Source organism: Heterodontus francisci, chromosome 17 (genome assembly GCF_036365525.1).
Source record: "Heterodontus francisci isolate sHetFra1 chromosome 17, sHetFra1.hap1, whole genome shotgun sequence".
NCBI classification, from domain to species: Eukaryota; Metazoa; Chordata; class Chondrichthyes; order Heterodontiformes; family Heterodontidae; genus Heterodontus; species Heterodontus francisci.
This window is the reverse complement of record NC_090387.1, coordinates 73,515,722-73,540,932: the sequence shown is the minus strand read 5'-3', so window position 1 is coordinate 73,540,932 and position 25,211 is coordinate 73,515,722. Positions and strand designations below refer to the sequence as shown.

General features: G+C 44.5%; 1 protein-coding gene across 3 annotated transcripts in view; it reads left to right on the top strand.

The window, feature by feature from the left end:
- pdpr (pyruvate dehydrogenase phosphatase regulatory subunit) overlaps nt 1-25,211 on the top strand; it is a 105,212-nt gene that overhangs the window by 39,042 nt on the left and 40,959 nt on the right. For all 3 annotated transcript variants that reach the window (XM_068049667.1, XM_068049665.1, XM_068049666.1), the window contains exons 8-12: nt 1,324-1,473; nt 11,664-11,856; nt 13,163-13,287; nt 17,731-17,886; nt 19,005-19,138. In XM_068049667.1, the coding sequence (XP_067905768.1) occupies nt 1,324-1,473; nt 11,664-11,856; nt 13,163-13,287; nt 17,731-17,886; nt 19,005-19,138 (758 nt within the window). The remainder of the gene's footprint in view (nt 1-1,323; nt 1,474-11,663; nt 11,857-13,162; nt 13,288-17,730; nt 17,887-19,004; nt 19,139-25,211) is intronic.

The following is a 25,211-nucleotide window of genomic DNA, read 5'->3' as shown; positions in this document are numbered from 1 at the left end:
CTTGTTTGAATGCAACAGGTTTATTTCTTTTTTGAAGTGGCTATGCTTGCCAACTCAGTAAGTGTTTAACTATTTATGTGCTATGATCATAAAAAGAACCAATCAGACAGATTTTCTTGAGTTTAACAAACAAAGATGTTAGCTTTATTGTGCTTAAACCAATCTTAAAATAATAAACCACACTCCAACTTTCTCTCGCACACAAATAGGTTACAGAGTGTGGGGGATGATGGGTCAGATTAGAGTCTGGAGCAAATAAAAAGGGGTATATAGTCTGTGTAGTTTGGTGCTTTGACTGGCTTCAGGTTGATTCGGTGGTCCTGAGGTGTCCAGTTTTCAAATGTGGCCCGCTGATTCAGTGGTTCTCCTGGAGACTGCGATGCAGATGATTTTCTTCATGGGGTCTCTGTTTACAGTAGCAATAGGCCTTGGTGGTTATGGCAATCAGGCAGGGTTCGAAGTTTGTGAGGTGGACTAGAGAGGGAGGAGGGACCCCACTTGGTCTTCTCTTGTCAGTGTCCAGCTGCTTGTCCCGGTTGCTGCAGAAAAAACACCAGCTTAAACACACAGGTGGTGGGCCTGTCACATGACCATCACCCAGTGATTCAACATGATGGTTATCAGTGTGTATTCCCTCTTGGAACTTAATCAGACCATGCCTTGGAATTCCTTTGTCTCAACCAGGGTCCCATTGTTCCAGTGATTAGGTTTGGCTGGTTCGTCTCCACCAGTTTCATGTCATAGAGTCATAGAGAGATACAGCACCGAAACAGGCCCTTCGGCCCACCGAGTCCGCATTGACCATCAACCACCCATTTATACTAATCCTACATTAATCTCATTTTCCTTCTCACATCCCCACCTTCCCTCAATTCTCCTACCACCTACCTACACGAGGGGCAATTTTTTTTATAATGGCCAATTTACCTATCAACCCGCAAGTCTTTGGCATGTGGGTCCCAAGTGATTGCTTTAATGTCTTGCTAATGGGAGCAGGGTAGGTAGTTCACTCAAGTTCCCCAGGTCATTATTCTTGAGGGGACTGGACAGTCAACTCGTCTCCACCTCAATGCATTGGAATGTAGAGTATAGTGATGCAAATTAGGCCATCTTAGCTGCTAACAAAGTCACCTTTTATCTGTTTCTTTTAAAAAAAAAAAAAAAAATTATTTCAGGTTTCCAGCCGGTAAATTAAAAAATCAGTATCCGGCATAGCACGTTTTCATGACCCAACTGAAGTATCTTTTGCCCGAATTGTCATCTGCACAAACTTAAATCATCTCCTAACGTCTTTCTGATGAACTGTGTTTCTTCTTTTCCCAGTAATCATTGATTTCGATGGTAGGATCTACGTTCGCAACTGGCAGGGCGGTGTGCTGTCTGGGGGCTTTGAAAAGAACCCGAAACCTATCTTTACGGAGGGCAGGAACCAGCTGGAATTCCAAAGTATGCTTGAAGACTGGGATCACTATGGTACGTGGTTGTGGGGTGAGGGCCAGAGGGGATGGAGGCCAGATGGGCAAGTGTAGGGAATGGAATGTTGGAAAGTGGAGCTAAGATGCGGCTGGCTCAAATTGCATGTAGATCTCAGGCAGTTGATAGTTCTGTGCAGGTATATGCCTATGCATGTCTGAGTGTACTGGATGGAAGATGAAAGACATCATTGTTAGTGTTGAAAAGCTGTTAGACAGATGGACAGATATAACAGCTGTTACGCAAGTGTGTTCTGTTGAATGGTTTTCTTTGGTCCACTGGCTGGAGATCTGAATTTGTATTTTTTTTTTTAAAGACATTTTTATAAAACAAGCTGCCAGCAAAGTCATCCTTTCAGCTTAAGATGATTACCCAATTTGCAACACTGTGTCCTACACTACAATGCTTGTGAGGCAGAGACGCAATGTCTCTCAAGTCCCCAGCAAGAACCAAGACCCAGGAGGTTTAAAGGAACTGCTTGTTCTTTCAGCAAGCAGAGAAATACTGCTAACTAAAGGCCTGCTTGGGTATGAAATTGAAACCTGACCTGGGCCCGACCCGACCACACCCAACCCGACCCGGGCCCGAGCTCTTTGATTTTTTTCCCACGCCCGACCACCGTAATAAAGTTAATTATATCAGACAGGTTATTGTGCTCTACCTTGTCCAAATGTTGTGATCCTCCGTTCCAGCAGCACGTTTCCCGCCTTGATGTCCTGGCTGAATGTTCAAATTTTGAAGATTACTTCCATCCCTGAGCAAGGCAGCACTGTGTCCACGTCCAGCCCAACCCGACACGAGCCCAACACGTCGACGGGTCTGGTTGGGTTTGGGTCGGGTAGCTATGCTTTACTGTTAACTGCTATGTTTGAATGACTGAGTGACTGTCATGTGACAAGCCCCTCACCATCTGTCATTTTAAGCTGGTGTTTCTCTGCAGCAGAGGAGAAGCAACTGGACTCTGACATGAGCAGACCCTAAGTGGGGGTCCCTCTTTCTCCTCCCCCCACCTCCTCTCTCTCTCCATTCAGCTTGAAAGCTGTCAAATCCTGCTTTTTGACTGACCACCTTTGCATACTCTGGCTACAATTAGAAACCCTGTCGGAGGAAATCATAAGCAACACTATCTCCAAGAGACTCACCAAACTAGTCATCCACCTCTTCAAACTAAAACCTTCAGGATCACTGCATTCAGCTAGAAGCCAGTCAAATCACTTAAACTTTTTTTTCTATGGACTTGAACTCAACCAATCTACCTTTCTCCACCTTGTTACCTATTTGTGTGTGTGAGTGAAAGTTGGCACGTATATTATTTTATTAGTTCAGTTCAGGTACAGCAAAGCTAACCTCTTTCTTGCGTTAACTGAAGAAAACCTGTCCGACTGATTCTTATGGTCATAGCAAGCAAGTAAGTAATCAAACACTTACTGAATTGGCCAGTACATTCACTTTAAGAAAGAATTATATCTGTTGTGGTCTAACAAGGAGAGGGAAAAGAGGGAAGCCCTTCAACCCCTCCTTACTTGACCGTAACAGAAATTTACATATGAATTAGGAGCAGAAGTAGGCCACTCGGCCATTCAAGCCTGCTCCGCCTTTCAATAAGTTCATGGCTGAACTGATTGCTCCACATTTTCACCTACCCCCAATAATCTTCCACCTCTTTGCTTATCAAGAATCTATCTTGCTCTGCCTTAATAATATTCAAAGCCTCTGCTTCCACGACCTTTTGAGGAAGAGAATTCCAAAGACTCATGACCCTCTGAGAGAAATAACTTTCTCCTCATCTCTGTCTTAAATGAGTGACTCCTTATTTTTAAACAGTGACCCCTGGTTCTAGATTCTTCCACAAGGGGAAACATCCTTTCCACATCCACCCTGTCAAGACCCCTCAGGATCTTGTATGTTTCAATCAAATCACCTCTTATTATTCTAAATTCCAGTAGATACAAGCCTAGCCTGTCCAATCTTTCCTTGTAAGACAGCCCGCCCATTCCAGGTATTAGTCTAGTGCACCTTCTCTGTACTGCCTCCAACACATTTACATCCTTCCTTAAATAAGGAGACCAATACTGTACACAGTACTCCAGATGTGGTCTTGCCAATGCCCTGGATAGCTGAAGCATAACCTCCCTACTTTTGTATTCAATTCCCCTCAAGATGAACAATAACATTCTATTATAATATAAAAACAAGAAATGCTGGAATCACTCAGCAGGTCTGGCAGCATCTGTGGAAAGAGAAGCAGAGTTAACGTTTCGGGTCAGTGACCCTTCTTCGGAACTCTCTGTTTCCTGTTACCTAGCCTAGCCAAATTTGGGCGCTTACGTCTGGGATCAAACCCAAAGACAAATGGGGAAATTGGAAGCGGGAAACCAAATTGATCCCTAGCAATAACGTTCTATTAATTTTCCAAATTACATGCTGTACCTGCATACTAACCTTTTGCGATTCATGCACTAGGACTCCCAGATCCCTCTGCATTTCAGAGTTCTGCAATCTCTCACCATTTAGATAATATGCTTTTTTATTCTTCCTGCCAAAGTGGACAATTTCATACTTTCCCACATTATACTCTATTTGCCAGGCCTTTGCCCATTCACTTAACCTATCCATATCCCTTTGTAGCCCCCTTATGTCCTCTTCACAAGTTACTTTCCTACCTATCTTTGTGTCATCAGCAAATTTAGCAGCCATACCTTCGGTCCCTTCATCTAAGTTATTTATGTAAATTGTAAAAAGTTGAGACCCCAGCACAGATCCCTGTGGCACACCACTCGTTACATCTTGCCAACCAGAAAATGACCCATTTATGCCTACTCTCTGTTTCCTGTTACCTAGCCTAGCCAAATTTGGGCGCTTACGTCTGGGATCAAACCCAAGGACAAATGGGGAAATTGGAAGCGGGAAACCAAATTGATCCCTAGCAATAAATTGAAAACTTCAGTAGAAGTTTTTGTGTGGTTTTCAGTGCTAGAGTACTAAAATGTCCACATCTGAGGGCGGCACAGTGGCGCTGTGGTTAGCACTGCTGCCTCACAGCTCCAGCAACCTGGGTTCGGTTCTGGGTACTGTCTGTGCGGAGTTTGCAAGTTCTCCCTGTGACCGCTTGGGTTTCCACCGGGTGCTCCGGTTTCCTCCCACAGCCAAAGACTTGCAGGTTGATAGGTAAATTGGCCATTGTAAATTGCCCCTAGTATAGGTAGGAGAATAGTGGGGATGTGGTAGGGAATATGGGATTAATGTAGGATTAGTATAAATGGGTGGTTGATGGTCGGCACAGACTCGGTGGGCCGAAGGGCCTGTTTCAGTGCTGTATTTCTCTATAACTGTATGAGGCCAGTACCTTCCTAGAACAGAGTGAAGTAACTTGGACCGGATTAAAAGCCTGATTTGTTGAAGAGTTGAGGAATGTTGCTGGGCAGTTAGAGATTACTATTGTCCAAAAGCTAGTAAGCATGAAATCCTAAAACTTGTGGCCAACCATTTTAAAATTGACACTGAGGAACCAGGGACAGGCATACAAACTGAAACAGACAAACTAATATTAGCTAAGCTACAATTATAACAGAGGAGACTAGAATTAAAATTCCAGGAAAGGGGAGAACGGAAGGAAGAGAGGGAATTCAAGTTAAAGCAGCTTGAACTGAATAGGGGAAGACCCAATGCACCCAGTGAAGGAACTGCTAGTGAGGGTGTTACCCCTAGCCCAGGACCAGGGGCTGAGCTCTTAAAATTCTCCCAGTTGATACCAAAGTTCGATGTGGGGGATGAGGAAGCATTTTTCGTCTGCTTTGAAAAGCTTGGAGAACAGTTCAAGTGGCCAATAGAGATCTGGACACTGTTATTGCAAAGCAAACCAACTGGAAAAGCCCATGAGGTTTATTCGCTGTTGCCTGATGAGAGTTCACCAGCCTATGAGATGACTAAAAGTGCAATCCTGGGCACATATGAGCTAGTAATGGAGGCTTAGTGCCAAAATTTCTGAACTCTCTGAAAGCAGCTGGAACAAACTTACATAGTGTTTGAAAGGGTTAAGCAACTCGCTTTCGACCGATAGATAGGACACTTAAGATGCCTCAGAAAGGTGATCCTCCTCAAGACGTTGAAAGACTCACTTCCTTTTCCATAGGAAATCACGTGGAAGAACAAAAGGGTCTAAGAGCCAGGCAGGCAACAATCCTGGCTGATGATTATACATTTATTCACAAGCCCTTACCTCAAGGGAAACCCTTCCCTAGTCACCTCCAAAAACCTGAAAAGGATCGAAGGTGGGAGAGTGATAGGAGGATGAATAGCCATGAATGAGAAGGGAGAGCTGGAAACACAAGGGGCCCTCCTGAGGCTGAAAAGGAAGCTGCTGAGAACAGGAGTGACGCCTGAAAGCCTCTGTGTTTCCATTGTAATAGGGCAGGTCGCCTTCGAGCTGACTGCTGCAAGTTATGGGGAAAACCCATAGGTTTAGTCAGGGTACACCAGACTTGTGCAGGAAAAAAGACTTTGATAGAAAGCACAGCAGACCAGGCTGGCTTTAACTGCGGCAGTAAAACCCAGTTAACCTACCACTGAGTGTGGGAAAACTTAACTCTCAGGGATTTTGTTAACAGGATGTTGTGTCCAGAGGAGAAGTGACTCCATACCCCTCGGGTGAGGCTAGTAAGCCTGTGGTCATACTTGGGGATACAGGGGTCACCCAATCCCTTCTGGGAAAAGGTATGACCTTGTGTCCGGAGAGTGCATTGAATGCGAGAGTGCTAGTAAATGGTATCGGAGGAAAGTATATGCCCATACCTTTATACCAGGTGCACCTGAGTGCGACCTTGTTTCAGGACCGGGAACCATGGGGATTGTCCCTAGTTTACCTGTGGACAGTGTGGACCTGTTCCTGGGTAATGATCTGGTGGGGGCGAAGGTGGTAGCCTCCCCTTTCTAAGCCTCCTTAGAAAGACCGAAAGAGGTCGGGGAAACAAAGCAGTTACAGGAAAAGGTCCCTGGCATTTTTCCTGACTGTGTGGTGACCTGGCCCTTGGCCAAACAAGCTTTGTCAGAGGAAGCTGAACGAGCACTGCAGACAGATGGACCCTACTGTCTGGTTATCTGAAACCTTCTTTGGGAAGTTAGAGGACCCAAAGAATAGGTTAAACAGATTTTCCTCAGTCGAGGCTCAGCAAGCCGATCCCGGGTTTAAAAAAAAGTTAGCACCGACTGCCCAAACTGAAGCTGAAGCAGAGGGAGTTCCAGAGTGCTTCTGTTTAAAGGATGAGGTGCTGATGAGGAAGTGTACACCTCCTCACAGACCTGCAGACGAAGCGTGGACACTGGTAGTGGTGCTGCTGAGGTACCGTAGGAAATATTGAGAATAGTCCGCAAGATTCCAATGGCTGGACATTACGGCATCAGAAAAACCCAAGCCAGCGTAAGGCAGCATTTTCACTGGCCACAACTCCACAGGATGTGGGGGAGTTCGTAAGACTTGCCACACGAGTCACATTCTGGGGGACGCTTCAACTTGCAATAAAAGCTGCACCCCTAATTACCATACTGGCTTTTGGGGAACCGTTCAGCAGAGTGCTGGTAGATTGTGTGGAATCCGTGCCAAAAACAAAAGGGGGTTACTAGTATCTTCTCACCATTATGGATGTGGCTACTTGATTTCCAGAGGCTATCCCTTTAAGAACTATCTGCCAAAGTAGTGGTGGAGGGGCTAACCCAATTCTCCACCAGATATGGGCTACCTTCTGAGATCCAGTCAGATCAGGGCACAAATTTTATGTCCAGTATTTTTCAAAAGATCATGGGTAATCTGGACTACCACCCACAGTCACAAGGGGCTTTGGAGCAGTACCACCAGACCCTAAAGACAACGATCAGGGCATACTGCGATCAGTACCCCATGACTGGGACAAAGGACTGGGATTTCTTCTGTTTGCTACCAAAGACTCACCAAATGAGTCCACTGGCATCAGTCCTTTTGAATTAGTTTATGGACATGGGATGAGAGGTCCTCTAAAACTAATCCAGGAGAAGTTTTTGGGACACAGGGACAAATCTTCCCTGTTAAACTACATCTCCATGTTCCTAGAACAGCTCACAAGAGACTGTGCGTTGGCTCAGTAACAGCTAAAAGCCTCCCAGACAACTATGAAAAGGCAGGTGGATAAACATGCCAAGGTGAGAACATTTCAGCCTGGAGACCATGTGTTAGTGCTATTACCAATATAGGGAGAACCATTGAATGCCCAATTCAGTGGCATGCACAGAGTTAGAGAGAGTTAGCAAAGTGAATTATATAATTGACACCCCAGGTCACAGGAAAAAGCATAGGCTGTGCCACATCAATATGTTAAAACGGTATCACATCCGGAAAGGGGACAAACAAGCGCAAGTCTGTCAGGCAGACAGGAAAGAGGAGGATGAACGGGACAGTGAGGGTGAGTTAGAGGGAAGTCTGGAGGATTCCCAAATCGAACCCTCTACCATTCGGTTAGCGAGCACTGAAATGTTAGGGAAATTAGACACCATACTCTCCTATTTAAACGCAAGGCTGCTCACGGCATTTAAAGTGATCTGCAGGGACAAACCAGGGGACATAACCCTAACCCTACACCATGTGGATGTTGGAGAGACTCCTCCCAGAAAACAAAATCCCTATTGACTAGGTCCCAGGAAACTGATCCAGGTTCAGGAGGAAATTCAGACTGAAGACCTAGAAATTAAAGATTTAAATTCTGAAGGGAGACACAGAAGAGCTCATAAGCCAAAGGAAAACCCGAAGCCCAAAAAGGTTTTTGTGGCAGATTTGGATGGTGGTGGTGACAGCAAGTCAAGTATCCTAACTGAGGAGGAATTGTGGGCCAGGCTAGATAAGCACAGGAAAAAAAAACATGTACAAAAAGCAGTTGGTGATCTTCACAAAGTTATGAACAACTTTGAATCCAGGGTGGAGTTCACTAATATAGAGAAACTAAAAAAAGAGGATATTGTAGAAATGCACGAGGAAATTCAGTGTACACTGGAGCACAAGCTGACTGAGCCCAGTCAAAGCAGTGGAGTTCCCCAGTTGTGTTCATGCGCAACCCTGGATAAAAAAAATTAAACCAGCGTATCACTATGACAGTGAGACTGATGAGTGTGTGTGTACAATTTCTTTTTAATTTGTGGCCTCAGAATGAAATGTTCCTGCTGTCACATTTCATTTCGTGTGGTGGGGAGGTGTTACGCCAGTGTGTTCTTTTGAATGATAATTTTCTTTGGTGCACTGGCTGGAGATCTTTATTTATATATTTTTTTAAAAGACAAGCTGCCAGCAAAGTCATTCTTTCAGCTTAAGTTGATCACCTAATTTGCAACACTGTATCCTACACTGCAATGCTTGTGAGGAGAGACACAAAATGTCTATGTCCCCAGCAAGAACCAAGACCCAGGAAGTTTAAAGGAACGGCTTGTTCTTTCAGCAAGCACAGAAATACTGCTAACTGCTATGTTTGAATGACTGAGTGACTGTCATGTGACAAGCCCCTCTCCATCTGTGATTTAAGCTGGTGTTTTCTCTGCAGCAGAGGAGAAGCAACTGGACTGTGACGTGAGCAGACTCTAATTGGGGATCTCTGTCCCTCCCTCCCCCCCTCGCTCTCCCGCCCCCCCCCTCGCTCTCCCACCCCCCCCCCCCCCCCAGCTTGAAAGCTTTCAAATCCTGCTTGTTGACTGACCACGTTTGCATATTCCGGCTAGAAACAGAAACCCCATTGGAGGAAATCATCTGCATCGCTATCTCCAAGAGCCTTACGGAACCAGTCATCTGCCTCTTCAAACTAATACCTTCAGGACCACTGAATTCAGCTCGAAGCCAGTTGAATCTCCAACCTTCGCAGACTGTATACCCTTTTTTTTCTAATTCAACCAATTTACCTTTCCCCACTCTGTAACCTGTTTGTGTGTTTATAAACCTCCAGAGTGTGTGAGTGTGAAAGTTGGCCCGTTGTTTATTTTGTTTGGTGTTAGCATTCTAAGTGCTGTGAACATATGGAAATGATGGGCAAGCAAAGACCATCTGGTCCATCATGCTTTCCCCACACAGTCATGACAGCTGCAGTCTTTAGGGTTGTCCTATGATGAGAGACTGAGTAAATTGGGCCTATACTTTGTGGAATTTAGAAGTTTATTAGGTGCAATAAAGTTAACCTCTTTCTATGTTAACTCAAGAAAACCTGTCCAATTGGTTCTTGTTATGATCATAGCAAGTAAGTAATCAAACACCTACTGAATTGGCCAGTACACCCACTTTCATAAAGAATTAAACCTGTTGTGGTTTCACAAGGTGAGGGAAACGAGGGAAGCCCTTTAACCCTCCTCACCTGACCGTAACACAGCCAGTAGCAAGTATCTGAAGCTTTTATTTTCAGTTAGTAAGAGATGAAACTAACTGTGGGATTCACTGCTGCAGACCCACCCACCCTCCTTTTCTATAGACAGGACATTGACACCCCCAACCACCCGCCACAACTTTCCTTGTCAGCTCCTTGGAGCCTGCATCACCTTGGAAATCCATTGTTAAGGGGCTGCATTGAGTGGTGATATAATGAAGTAGCCAAGCAGATAGTTTTGGCTAATTATCCCACATAGTGTTGGCAGTGTAAGTAGTGTGAACGTATGGAAATGATGGGCAAGACTAGACTATCTGGTCCATGAAGTCTTCCCCACACAGTCATGATGGCTGTAGCATTTAGGGTTGTCCTATGATGAGAGGCTGAGTAAATTGGGCCTATACTTTCTGGAGTTTAGAAGAATTAGAGGTAATCTCATTGAAACAGGTAAAATTCTGAAAGGGCTCGATAGGGTAGACACTGAGGAGTTGTTGCCCTGGCTGGGGAATCTACAACAGGAGCGTACAGCCTCAGGATAAGGTTTTGATCATTTCGGACTGAGATGAGGAGAAATTTCTTCACTGAGGGTTGTGGATCTTTGGAATTGTCAATGCCAGAGGGTTGTAGATGCTCCATCGTTGAGTATATTCAAGACTGAGATCAATTAGATTTTTGATCTCTCAAAATCAAGGCATATGGGGAGTGGGCAGGAAACTGGAGTTGAGGTAAGAGATCGGCCTGGGTTGTATTGAAAGGCGGAGAAGGCTCAAGGGGCCAAATGGTCTACTCCTGCTCCTAGTTGTTATGTTCTATTGTGTTTAGACATTGTCATACTCACCAGCAGCTACATAACCCGGGAAGAATAAAAACGGAATGCCAATTCCTCTCGGACCTCAAGCAAAAGGACACCCTGTTAACCTTGCTATATTGCCTGATATTTCATCTATTATTATACGCCATTTTCACCTCAGCCAGGAACTGGTCCAGCTTTCTTTAAAGGTTTGCAACATGAGCCAGAAACTTGTTCCATGGGTCTACTATTCTCTGATGAAAGCCTAACATTTAAACTGAGCCCTAGTGTAGCTTTGTCCCCTGACTACTGTCTTCCCCAGCCTATCAATGGGAAGGCAATCTAGGCCTTTTATATAGTTCTGTCAAACCACCCAGAAGTCTCTGCCCCTCTAAAGTGAATGCACGCAGTCTTTAAGCTTCTCTGTGTAACTAAGGTTGTTTAAGTTGCGTATCATTCTTACAGCCCTCATGGATCCACCTGTAGCTTGTGCTTGTGATGGTCCATGTTAGCACTGGCCCAAAGTATATGTGTAGGTGGGTCGACTTCAAGTCACTGAATCCATCCTCTGCAACATAACAAATTTAGCTCCCCTGAAGTCTTCAGGAGTAAAGGCAGCATTAGGTAAGACACTAAGAATCATTGCAGGTTTGATTCCCAATCAGTACTGGAGTTAACTGATTTGGGTCAGGGACTCTACAGTTGGCCTCAGCACACTTGAGTGAGGAAGGGGAATGATCAGTCAGAGTCGTGTTCCCCATCACTATCCGTTGACTGTGTGGTGGACAGCATGACCAGGCTTATTGGGGGGGGGGGTGAGGGGAGATGGCTGTGCCATTCGAATTGTACCCCAGAAAGTGGGGGTTGGTGGGGGGGTGCGTGCGGTAGGAGAAATGCCAGAAAATGGGTCTGGGAGGGGTGAATGGGATTATTACTGAATACAAATTCTGTGGAGCTCTCAAGAATCAGACTCCAGAGACATGATGTTCAAGGTTGAGCTGCTCCAGTTTATTGCTGTGACTGTCCTGTGTTGCCAGAGCCGTTGCTGAGTGCGTTGCTGCGACGGATGCCATCCCTGGAGTCAACAGAGATCCTGCAGCTGGTGAACTGCCCAGAATCCTTTACTGCTGACATGAGGTGTATCATGGGAGAGTCAGCAGCTGTGCAGAACTACTTTGTTTTGGCGGGAATGAACTCCAGTGGCTCGTCCTTCGCAGGTGGAGCTGGGAAGTGAGTGGCTCACCGACCTCTGGGAGGGGCACAGTTACAACTTATGAACATGAACGGATGAAACTTCTCTATAGCTACATTTGTTAAGAGCAGATGTGATGGGGCATTGGTTTCGTTGTGAAGGGAAAATCAGACTATTCTTTCTCTGTACTCCCTAAACTCCTCCTGGTGGGTAGGTCATGTACCTCATTGGCAGGTGTGAGAACCGGTACCTGTGTCTACATCAGAGAATTATGTGTAGCTTGTGGTGGGGGTATTGGTGAAAGTAACTTGCTCATTGCACCCACCCCGCCTCTCTTTCTCCCCCCACCCCCCTCCCCGCACATCACCAGCCAATTAATTTCATATTTTCCTAAATCCTACTGAGAGTTTGCATTTTGTGTTGTGCATGAAGTGTCAAGTCTCCAGTGCTCGGTGAATTATATATTTTTCCTGATTCAAAACTGCAGAATTTTATTTTAAAGCATATAATAGACATCCTGCAGAGATTAGAAGGGAACTGCACAGAGGAGGAGAACATATGGTTTGTGATTGCTTTCTAGTTCAACATACCTTCTTATTGAGCAGGTACCCTTTGGTTATCAGTGACTCCAGACCATCCACTCCAAGCTTTACTAAAATAAAAGAACCTGAAGCATAGTGGCTTATTGATGTCTTGAGTTCAGCACCAAGTTGATACAGATGGAGAAAGTCTGAAATGCACTGTTAGATTCACTCAGGCTTATCTGTTAGTCACCATTTAGCTTGTGGCCTGAAATGCTCAGCTATAACTTTATTTTAGCAAACTAACTTGTTTGAGGACTCTCTTTTTACTCCCCTAGTACACGTGTTGGGATTGCAGAGACCTGTTGGGCTGTGACCCATACCACTGTTCCTCCCTGAATATACAGGTGGGTTTAGAGTGTCCTGCAGCCCTGACACTTGTATTGCTGTGTGCATTGGCTGGATAGAGGTATCACTATGTTCAGGTTGCTCTGATGCAGTAAGGATCTTGTCTTCATGGTAAATGGTCATGATGCAAGCCCAGACCATTGTGGAAGAGAGTTTTTACAGTTGATTGTTAATGATGTGGATGCTCACTGATTGAGGTGTGAGGATGCCATTACTACTGACCACCTGAAAATAACTCAGCTGCCTTTTCTTGACTATAGCTTATTAATTTCCTTGTTTGAACTCTGTTCCTTGCATTTCTCCAGCTCCTGCAATATGATTGATTTCTTTTTTTTCAATGACCAGTTCCTGAAAGCTTTTGGTTGTTTAAAGTTGATTCTTTGTCTTTGATACTGTGTCTTCTTTCCCTCTGCAGATACCTAGCTGAATGGATAGTCCATGGATACCCGTCAGCAAATGTCTGGCCTTTGGACATCAAACGTTTTGGGGCGCTCCAGAGCAGCCGCACTTTCCTCCGCCACCGTGTCATGGAAGTGATGCGTAAGTCTCCTGGGAACTGATATGTAAAGGGACAGTGACTGGGAGCAGGAGCTGACCCTGATGCTGTGTTGCAGACCTTTTATCTCTGATGAATGTTTCAGCTGTAGAAAACCGGGTACTGGCTGGGTGAGGAATCTGGCAATGCTGTTCACTGCAACTCCAGCTTGTGCTGAACCTCCTTTGGGACTCGGGCGGGGTGGGTGGGAGGTGAAAGCAGAGGTTCTGTTGATCTGGGTTACGGACTTGTATATAAGGGAAATGGAGTGGCAGGAATGCAGTTTCTCACTTGTTGCTTCTCGCAGAGTGAATTCCCAAATTCAACCAGGCTCCTATTGCCTACAAAGAGGAAGGGGAAGAGCTTATCAGGCCAGTCACCTTTTACTGTCCCCAAACACCATTGTAAAATGTAAAGTGGCCAATTGCCGCTTGTGACTCTCACATGCCTCCCAGTATCGAGCTGTGAACAATGTAAGAGGATTCCAACCTGTCATTCTGGTTAGAGATGGTGTGTGACACGGCGATTGGAAAGGGAAAAATGAAAGCAAATAAACACAAAGAACAGCCTAATTTTATTCCCACAGTAATGCAGGACAATGCTGTTTGATTTGACCTGTGTTTTTTTGAATTCAGGAACCATTGGTATTTTTTTTTATTCATGCATGGGATGTGGGCATCGCTGGCCAGGCCAGCATTTATTGCCCATCCCTAATTGCCCTTGAGAAGGTGGTGGTAAGCTGCCTTCTTGAACCGCTGCAGTCCATGTAGGGTCGGTACACCCACGGTGCTGTTAGGAAGGGAGTTCCAGGATTTTGACCCAGTGACAGTGAAGGAACAGCGATATAGTTCCAAGTCAGGATGGTGTGTGACTTGGAGGGGATCTTGCAGGTGGTGGTGTTCCCATGCATTTGCTGCCCTTGTCCTTCTAGTTGGTAGAGGTCACAGGTTTGGAAGGTGCTGTCTAAGGAGCCTTGGTGCGTTGCTGCAGTGCATCTTGTAGATGGTACACACAGCTGCCACTGTGCGTCGCTGGTGGAGGGAGTGAATGTTTGTGAATGGGGTGCCATTCAAGCGGTCTGCTTTGTCCTGGATGGTGTTGAGCTTCTTGAGTGTTGTTGGAGCTGCACCCATCCAGGCAAGTGGAGAGTATTCCATCATACTCCTGACTTGTGCCTTGTAGATGGTGGACAGGCTTTGGGGAGTCAGGAGGTGAGTTACTCGCCTCAGGATTCCTACCCTCTGACCTGCTCTCGTAGCCACGGTATTTATATGGCTACTCCAGTTCAGTTTCTGGTCAATGGTAGCCCCTAGGATGTTGATAGTGGGGGATTCAGCGGTGGTAATGCCATTGGATGTCAAGGAGAGATGGCTAGATTCTCTCATGTTGGAGATGGTCATTGCCCGGCACTTGTGTGGCGCAAATGTTAGTTGCCACTTATCAGCCCAAGCCTGGATACTGTCCAAGTCTTGCTGCATTTCTACACTGACTGTTTCAGTATCTGAGGAGTTCTGAATGATTAGATTTAGATTAGAGATACAGCACTGAAACAGGCCCTTTGGCCCACTGAGTCTGTGCCGAACATCAAACACCCATTTATACTAATCCTACACTAATCCCATATTCCTACCAAATATCCCCACCTGTCCCTATATTTCCCTACCACCTACCTATACTAGTGACAATTTATAATGGCCAATTTACCTATTAACCTGCAAGTCTTTTGGCTTGTGGGAGGAAACCGGAGCACCCGGAGAAAACCCACGCAGACACAGGGAGAACTTGCAAACTCCACACAGGCAGTACCCGGAATCGAACCTGGCTCCCTGGAGCTGTGAGGCCTCGGTGCTAACCACTGCGCCACTGTGCCGCCCAACATGGTGCTGAACATTGTGCATTCATTAGTAAACATCCCCACTTCTGACCTTATGATTGAAGGAAGGTCATTGATGAAACAGCTGAAGATGGTTGGGCCTAGGACACTACCCTGAGGAACTCCTGCAGTGATGTCGTGGAGCTGAGATGATTGACCTCCAACAACCACAATCATCATCCTTTGCGCTAGGTTTTCCGCCTGAGTCCCATTGACCTCAGTTTTGCTGGGGCTCCTTGATGCCATACTCAGCTAAATGCTGCCTTGATGTCAAGGGCAGTCACTCTCACCTCGAGTTCAGCTCTTTTTTCCATGTTTCAACCAAGGCTGTAATGAGGTCAGGAGCTGAGTGGCCCTGGCGGAACCCAAACTGAGCATCACTGAGCAGGTTATTGCTAGGCAAGTGCTGCTTGATGGCACTGTTGCTGACACCTTCCATCACATTACTGATGATTGAGAGCAGGCTGATGGGGCGGTAATTGACTGGGTTGGACTTGTCCTGCTTTTTGTGCACAGGACATACCTGGGCAATTTTCCACATTGCAGGGTAGATGCCAGTGTTGTAGCTGTACTGGAACAGCTTGGCTAGGGGCGGGGTAAGTTCTGGAGCACAGGTCTTCAGTACTATTGCCGGAATATTGTCAGGGCCCATAGCTTTTGCAGTATCCAGTGCCTTCAGTTGTTTCTTGATATCACGCGGAGTGAATCGAATTGGCTGGTCTGGCATTTGTGATGCTGGGGACTTCAGGAGGAGGCCGAGATGGATCATCAACTCGGCACTTCTGGGTGAAGATTGTTGGAAATTCTTCAGCCTTATCTGTCGCACTGATGTGCTGGGCTCCCCCATCATTGAAGATGGGGATATTTGTTCAGCCATCTCCTCCAGTTAGTTGTTTAATTGTCCACCACCATTCATGGCTGGATGTGACAGGACTGCAGAGCTTAGATATGATCCGTTGGTTATGGGATCGCTTAGCTCTGTTCATTGCATGCTGCTTACGCAGTTTGGCATGCAGATAGTCATATGTTGTAGCTTCACCAGGTTGACACCTCATTTTGAGGTATTCCTGGCATGCCCTCCTGCACTCTTCATTGAACCAGGGTTGGTCTGCTGGCTTGATGGTAATGATAGAGTGGGGGATATGCCGGGCCATGAGGTTACAGATTGTAGTTGAGTACAATTCTGCCGCTGCTGATGACCCACAGGATAGTGCCACACAACATGAAGGAGGGTATCCTCAATATGAAGGTGGGACTTCGTCTCCACAACGACTGTGCGGTGGTCACTCCTACCAATACTGTCTTGGACAGATGCATCTGCGGCAGGCAGATTGGTGAGGACAAGGTCAAGTATGTTTTCCCCTCTTGTTGGTTCCCTCACCACCTGCTGCAGACCCAGTCTAGCAGATATGTCCTTTAGGACTCGGCCAGCTCGGTCAGTAGTGGTGCTACCGAGCCACTCTTGGTGATGGACATTGAAATCCCCCACCCAGAGTACATTCTGCACCCTTGCCGCCCTCCGTGCTTCCTCCAAGTGCTGTTCAACATGGAGGAGTACTTACTCATCAGCTGAGGGAGGGCGGTAGGTGGTAATCAGCAGGAGGTTTCCTTGTCCATGTTTGACCTGATGCCATGAGACTTCATGGGGTCCAGAGTCGATGTTGAGGACTCCTACGGCAACTCCCTCCCTACTGTATACCACTGTGCCACCTCCTCTGCTGGGTCTGTCCTGCCGGTGGGACAGGACAGATACGGGGATGGTGATGGGAATGTCTGGGACATTGTCTGTCAGGTATGATTCTGTGAGTATGACTATGTCAGGCTGTTGCTTGACTAGTCTGTGCTCTCCCAACTTTGGCAAAAGCCCCCAGATGTTAGTAAGGAGGACTTTGCAGGGTTGACAGGGCTGGGTTTGCCTTTGTCGTTTCCGGTGCCTAGGTCTATGCCAGGTGGTCCGTCCGGTTTCATTCCTTTTTATTGACTTCGTAGCGGTTAGATACAACTGAGTGGCTTGCTAGGCCATTTCAGAGGGCATGTAAGAGTCAACCACATTGCTGTGGGTCTGGAGTTACATGTAGGCCAGACCAAGTAAGGACATTAGTGAACCAGATGGGTTTTTACAACAATCGACAATGGTTTCATGGCCATCATTAGACTAGCTTTTTTAATTCCAGATTTATCAATTGAATTCAAATTCCAGCTTCTGCTGTTGTGGGATTTGAATCCATGTCCCCAGAGCAAAACCCTGGGTCTCTGGGTTACTAGTCCAGTGACAATACCACTAAACTACCGCCTCCCCTGCAGGGTATCCCAGGCAGGGAAGTGTTTTACCTAAACTGGCTTGTTGAGCTCATCTGAATTTTTGAAAATTGCCAATAATTTGTAGTCTTTGCTTCGTTTAGTGCTTAAAATCATTTAAACGAGCAACTGTACTTCCTGGTGTCGTCTTTTTGCATACCCCTTTGCTGATCTGTGCATTAAATGACTGGTCTGGGTGACAGACAGAAGCTGTGGGCCTGGCACATGTTTTTTTTTAAAAAGCTCACATTTTGTTTGTTTCCCTTTCTGATCACAGCTCTCTTGTATGAGCTGAAGGTTCCTCGTTGGGATTTCCAGACTGGCCGACAGCTCAGGACCTCTCCCCTGTACGATCGCCTGGATGCACAAGGCGCACGCTGGATGGAAAAACACGGCTTTGAGAGAGTCAAACACTTTATTCCTCCTGGGAAGGGTGAGTATGTCTTGTGCACTTCAGTGTACAAAGCAGCACATCTTCCTCGTTCTGGTATTGTGGCTGTCAAATGGGGCTCAGGGTGGTTTTCTGAAATTCTTGGACCTAAATCTGCACGATTAATGGTGCATGTTACTGAGTGAGCAAGATGACTTCAGAGGTGGTGATCTGTACACTGATAACTGGTAACTGATTCTACAGAGGTGAACTAATTAATGTGCTCAAATCTTAAAGAAAGATCTTGCATTTTTATAATGCCTTTCATGACCTCAGGATGTTCAAAAGTGCTTTAGAAGTGTAACTACTATTGTAATGGAGAACTCTTTTAAGTATGTTAAATCTTCTCATCCTTTTCTGTTCCAGTGGAAATAATCTTGGTATCTCAAGACTCCCCTTACATTTGCAGTTTACCATCCTTGGTATTATCCTTGTTAATCCACACACCCCATGGGTTCAATGTCTTTTCTATAAGGCAGCATAACTGCATACTCGAACCTTGGGCTAACCAGTGATGTGTACAAATTTATCATTACTACTTTACTCGTATTCCTTTCCCTTATTTATAAAACCCACTATACAGCTGGCCGTTTTTATTGGGGGGTTTTTTGTCCTTGCTCTTGCTCTTTCTGGGAATTATATATTTGAACCCCTGGATTCTGTTAATCCACACCTGTTTTTCCTGGCTTTTTCTCAAAATGCATTACCTCACATTAAATTGCATCAGCCTCCTGACTGCCCAGTCCGCTAACGTGTCTCTCTCCCAAGTTTTTGTGCAGTCCTCCTCGTTCATTGCCAAACCTCCTGTTTTGATATTGCTAGAAAATATCAAGGTGATGTTGCCTATACCCAAGTGTAAATCATTTATTTGCACCGAGAGCAAACATGGGAGCCAGCATTGATCCCTTTCCAACCCTTTGCCAGTCCGATCAACATGACTCTAATGTCTTAAATCAGTCTCTGTGCCTTTTCCTGTTGGCTGCCCCATATCAGTCTGTGCACCTTGTCCTCTAATTTGTCCCACATTTATCTGTAGTTTCAGTCGCTGCGCTTTCTCCTGCTGTCTGTCCCACGTTAGTCTGAAGTCTCAGTATCTGAACAACTTCTTTCTGTCTTCACAGATTTGCTGGAATTAGACCAGAGTAAGACCTTCTACAAACCTGACTGGTTTGACATCGTAGGAGCTGAGGTCACATGCTGCAAGGAGGCTGTTTGTGTCATTGACATGTCATCTTTCACCAAATTTGAACTCAGTGTAAGTTTCTGCTGAAGCGGGAATGTGTGTTACAGCTGGATCAAAACTGCTGTAAGTCCTCAAAAATACCTTTAAAGGCTTCAAAATATCAGTGGTTAAAAAATTACAACAGGACCGCGTGTATCTAAGGAAAGTGAAGTATTGCAGAATCGTTACAGTGCAGAAGGAGGCCATACGGCCCATCGTGTCTGCACCGGCTCTCTGAAAGAGCAGCTCCCTCAGTTCCATTCCCCTGCCTGCTCCCCATAACTTTGCACATTCTTCCTTTTCATATAACTGTCTAATTCCCTTTTGAATGCTTCAGTTGAACCTGCCTCCACCATGTTCTCAGGTAGCGCATTCCAGACCTTAACCACTCACTGCGTGAAAAAGTTTTCCCTCATGTCACTTTTGCTTCTCTTAACAAATACTTTAAATTTGTGCCCTCTCGTTCTTGATCCTTTCACGAGTGGAAACAGTTTCTTTCTATCTGCTCTGTCCAGACCCCTCATGATTTTGAACACCTCTATCAAATCACCTCTCAGCTTTCTCTTCAAGGAAAACAGTTCTAACTTCTCCAATCTATCATCATAACTGAAATTCCTCATCCCTGGATCCATTCTCGTGAATTTTTTCTGTACTCACTCCAATGCCCTTGCATCTTTCCTCAAGTGCGGCACCCAGAATCGGACACAATATATCAGCTGAGGACAAACTAGTGTCTTATACAAGTTCAACATAACTTCCTTGCTCTTCTACTCTATGCCCCTATTAAAAACGCCCAGCCTACTGTATGCTTTATTAACTGCCCTCTCAACCTGTCCTGCCACCTTCAATGATTTATGCACATATACACCTAGGTATAGGAATACTTTTCAGTAGACCCAGGACTGGGAATTTGAAGGTAAAATCCCGGGCAGCTGGAAGTTTCAAATCTGAGCTTCGGATCCCTTACTGGTGTCTCTGTCACCATAAAGACCTCTGCGTTCACTATGTGCAGTTTAAATCCATCAAAATGGTTACTGAGATTGAAACGAGGCAAAGAGGAGAATGTTGCAGAGAGCCTGGGAATTCTAGTAGGTTATCGGGTACTTGGTGATTGGCAGTCGCTGAGGTAATGGAAAGTTGTAAGGATCGCAATCACATGAATTAATTCACCATTGTATTGGAGTAGAATAGGACACACTTCGCATTCTGCAACTGAAAATACTGATGGAACTGAATGTCACGAAGCTGACATAAATTGAGAGATTTCAAGAAATCACACAAGTCCATGAATGTTTGGTGAAAGGCAGCTCAGATGTTGATTTAGGACTTGCCTTTAAAATTTTTGAAGGAAATTAAATTTGGTTTATTAAAAAAATGCAATGCTATCAAGTGAGGGAGGTAAGGGTGGAAATTGTGGAGGCTCTAGCCACAATGTTCCAATTCTCCTTGAACATGGGGGTAGTGCCACAGGACTGGAGGATTGCAAATTTATTTATTTTATTTAGAGATACAGCACTGAAACAGGCCCTTTGGCCCACTGAGTCTGTGCCGACCATCAACCACCCATTTATACTAATCCTACATTAATCCCATTACCCTCTCACATCCCAACCTTCCCTCAATTCCCCTACCACCTACCTATACTAGGGGCAATATATAATGGCCAATTTACCTATCAACCTGCAAGTCTTTGGCTGTGGGAGGAAACCAGAGCACCCGGCGCAAATCCACGTGGTCACAGGGAGAACTTGCAAACTCCACACAGGCAGTACCCAGAATTGAACCCGGGTCCCTGGAGCTGTGAGGCTGCGGTGCTAACCACTGCGCTGCCCTATACCCCCCAAATGTTACACACCTGTTTTTTTTTTTGTGAAAAGGGAGAGAGGTAAACTTGGCAACTACAGGTCAGTCAGCCTCACTGGTGGTGGTGGGCAAACTATTCAAGGCAATAATCTGGGACAAAATGAATTGGCATTTGGTAAAGTATAGACTGATAAATGAAAGTCAGCTCAGATTTGTTAAAGTCAAATTAGAGTTCTTTGATGAAATAACAGTGTTAATGGGGTTGATGTTGTGCTTATGAACTTTCAAAAGGTGTTTGACAAAGTATCACATAATAGATTTGCTTCCAAAATTAAAGCCCATGCGATTAAAAGGAAAGTGGCAGCATGGATATAATACTGACTAAGTGGCAGAAAGTGGGGAATAGTGGTGAATGTTATTTTTCAGACTGAAGGGAGGTATATAGCGGTCAGCAGGAGTTAGTATTGGGACCACGGTTCTTTTTCATAAGTATTAATGACCAGCATTTGGGTATACAAGGCATAATTTCAAAGTTTGCAGATGATGCAAAACTCGAAAATATAGTTAATGTTGAGGATAGTACCAATCTTCAGGAGACTACAGCAAGACTGGTAAAATGGGTGGACATGTGGCAGATGAAATTTAATGCAGAGAAGTGTGAAGTGGTACATTTTGGTAGGAAGAATGAGGCAATACGAACTGAATTGTACAATTTTACAGGGGTTGCAGGAAAGAGAGAGATCTGGAGCATTTGTATACAAATTTTTGAAGGTGGCAGGACAAGTTGAGAAGGTTGTTTAGAAAAGCTTTGTTAATAGAGGCATTGAGTATAAAATCAAGGCAGTTGTTCTAAACCTTCTCAAACACTGATTAGGCATCAACTGGAGAATTGCGTTCAAATCTGGGCAGTACGCTTTAGGAAGGATGGTTTGACCTGAGAGGGTACCATTCCATTACGAGTTGTAATGGAATGGTACCAGAGATAAAGGACTTCAGTTATTTGGAGAGATTGAAGAAGCTGGGGTTGTTTTCCACGGAGCAGAGGCAATTAAAAGGATATTTGTTATAGGTGTTCAAAATGATGAATGGTTTTGATTAGGATTAAATAAAGAGAACTGTTTTCAGTGGCAGATGGGTTGGTAACAAGAGGACAAAGATTTAAGGTGATTGGCAAAAGAACCAGAAGTAACATGAGGAAACTTTTGACAGAGTTGTTGTTATCTGGAATACACTGGCTGAAAGAATGGTGGAAGCAAATTCAATAGTAGCATTCAAAAGAGAATTGAATAAATATTTGAAGGGAAAAAAGTGATAGAGCTATGGCACAGCTAACCAATGAATCCCACTTCTCTGCTTTTTCCCTAAAGAGCTGGCACAGACTTAATAGGCTGAGTGGCCTCCTGTGCTGTATCATTTTATGATTTTAAATGCCTGACACTGCTGCTGTTGAGAAGTAAACTTTGTGAAAGGGATCTTCAGTAGGGAAAAAACTGCAGTAAAGCATTCTGGAGGAATGGGATATTTTAAACCAATGCATTCATTTGGAAACTGAGGATCATGTTATTTGAATTGAAAATTGATGGGCATCCCCAATCAATAAATGTCATAACTCAACAGTTTATTCATATTTAATTGTAAAGTGGAAAGTGAAAGTTCCCTTTTGAATGAAGATGCAGCATACTCCGTGGTGGAGAATGTAGAGAGGAGCTGGAGTTTGCACCAATATGATTTCCTTGTGCAAAACATAAAGTGGGATGTGACTGGGATTCCAGGACCTAGAATCGGAGAAATTACAACACAGATGGTGGCCATTCAGCCCATCAAGCTTTGATTTTTTGAGCTCCTTAATTGGAACAATCTAATCTAATTCTAGTGCATTTTCCCAAATCCTTTTAATATTCTGCCTTTTCAAATGCTTATCCAGTTCCTTTTAAGTGATGGTGTCTGCCCCAAAAACCGCTTGTGCTAAATGATTCCGTGTTTTAATAATCCGGTGGGAAAACACTTCTAAGTAACACTGAATTGGTGCCCATTTTTACAGATTCAGTAATGAGGAAACAACCTGTCCCTGTTTAACCCCTCAAAACCATTCAGAATTCTGAAAATCGCCATTAGGTCCCATCTTACTGCAGTGAAAAAATCCCAATTTTTCATCACAGCTATAAACTTTCATTCATGGTATTCTGTTAAACCTTTGCTGTACCCTTTCCATGCTTCTGATATCCTCCCTATAATGGGATACTTGAAACTGCACAGTGTTCCAGTGGGCATAAACAATGTCCTGTACAAATTAATCATCCATTGTGATCGTCACTATTCCTATGTATAAAACCCAGAATCCTATTTGCTGCTTTATGACCCTCTGTGTCTGCACTCCTACCTTTTAGAGATATATACATCTGCATCTTGGATCTCTCGGTTCCTTCATTCTGTTATGGTATCTTTCTTTTAACTGTTTTTTTAAAGTTGAACTGCATCTGTAAATCATCTGGCCACTCCACTGAACTGTCTGTTGGATTACAGTCCTCGTAGGTTTGCCATGCCTCCCCATCTGATGTGTCTAGCAAAGATAGTTCCTCTTGTGTCTGTCAAAATTATTTAGATAAGTGAATGCAAAAGAGATCCCACAGGGAGATCCCTGCTGCACAGCACTACCCCTGCCTCACCAATCTCAAATATCCATTTACACCCACAATCTGCTTTTTGAGCCTTTGTTCGTCTCTTACTGTAGTGTTTGTCCAATGTCTTGGCCATTTGGGAATCCAGATATGGCTAATTTCATTTATGATTAGTTAAACTAAGAGAATTATTAATAAACACCATATTGGCATGGTGTGTGCATATTTATTATCACCTTTTTGTGTGTTTATTGGTAAAATGGTAAGATGAAAAGCAGAGTGCTAGTGTTCTTTTGAGTGTTTACTTCCTAGTATGCTGAATGGTGGTGGATGTTAAATAAATATACACATGTGAAGTACGTTTATCTGTATGTGAGAGTGTACCTAAGGTGTTTTCTTCCAGAATTAGTGCATGTGGTGGTGATGGCATTGTTTTAGTTACTTCTCTGGTTAATCATTTATTTCTTTTGGATAAGACTGTCTTAATCCACACAGCTGCATTCCCTTTAATACCAATGTGTCTTAATTTCTCTGAAGGTGGAACCTTATCAAATGCTTTCTAAAAATCAACCTGTACACCATCCATCATATTCCCTTAGATATGCTCTGGGATTTTCTTGGAAAATTCAATTAAGTTACTTGAACATAACCTGCCCTTCAGAAATCTCTGCCAGCTGTCCCTGATTAACCTTTCTCAGTGTTTGCTCATTTCATCTCATTATAGATTTTAGAGATTTGCCAACAACAGAGGTAAGATGAACTGGCCTTCTATTTTCTGACTCATCCACTTTTCCTTCTGTTGATGTCCATTTTGGTAGGTGGATTTTCCCAAGGGGCGTGGAGTAGAATTGAAATTCTTCATTGTCACATTGTTTTAAAAGATTAAATCGAGACAAAAGTCCAAGGCATGAAAATTCACTCTTGAATCTAATTCAAGTTTGAGTATCTTTTCATGTAATCCTGTTTACTGTTTATGCAATTTTTTTTACATCATACCAATTTTTTTGTTTGGTGTATTTGAGCGACTTCCTCAGACTACAACCAGCATCTCTGTGTGCAACTGGCAATGAGCAAAAAAGAATATCTTACATTTCTTTAGTGTCTTACCATGTCTCAGCAGTGTGCAAATGCCCTTCATGTGTAGTGAATTGCTTTGAAGTGACTGTTATGTGGATAAAAGTGGCAGCCACTTTGTGAATAGAAAGATCCCACAGGACAAGGTCCCAGTTCATTTTCCCCAATGTGGCGGAGACACAGCAGTTATCCTTTTTCTGGAGCTGGTGATTGAGGGGCGAATGTTGATCAGGACCAAAGTTCCCTCCAAGCTTCCTGGGCACATGGCTGCGCAGAGGTCCGGAATTTAACTGTACAGGAGACAAACAGGCCGCGCACAAGAAGCAATTCCATTAAGATGTGCGGCAATCTTAAAGGGACCACACTGTAGTGCAACAAGCACGTCGCGCACAGTGTAGGGAAATTAGAGAGAATGTTGCTCAGGTCGGATATTCTGGTCTGAAAAATTTGAAACGTTAACGCCCCGTTGGCAATTCTGCCAGTTTTCAGACAGAGATCAGATTCCGAATAATTAAAAACTCTGGTAGCTTATCAGTGAAAAGATGCTGAAAAACCAGAAATCAGTTTGTTCTCCAGTGCGTTCATGCGTGTGCTGATCCGAGTCAGAGGGT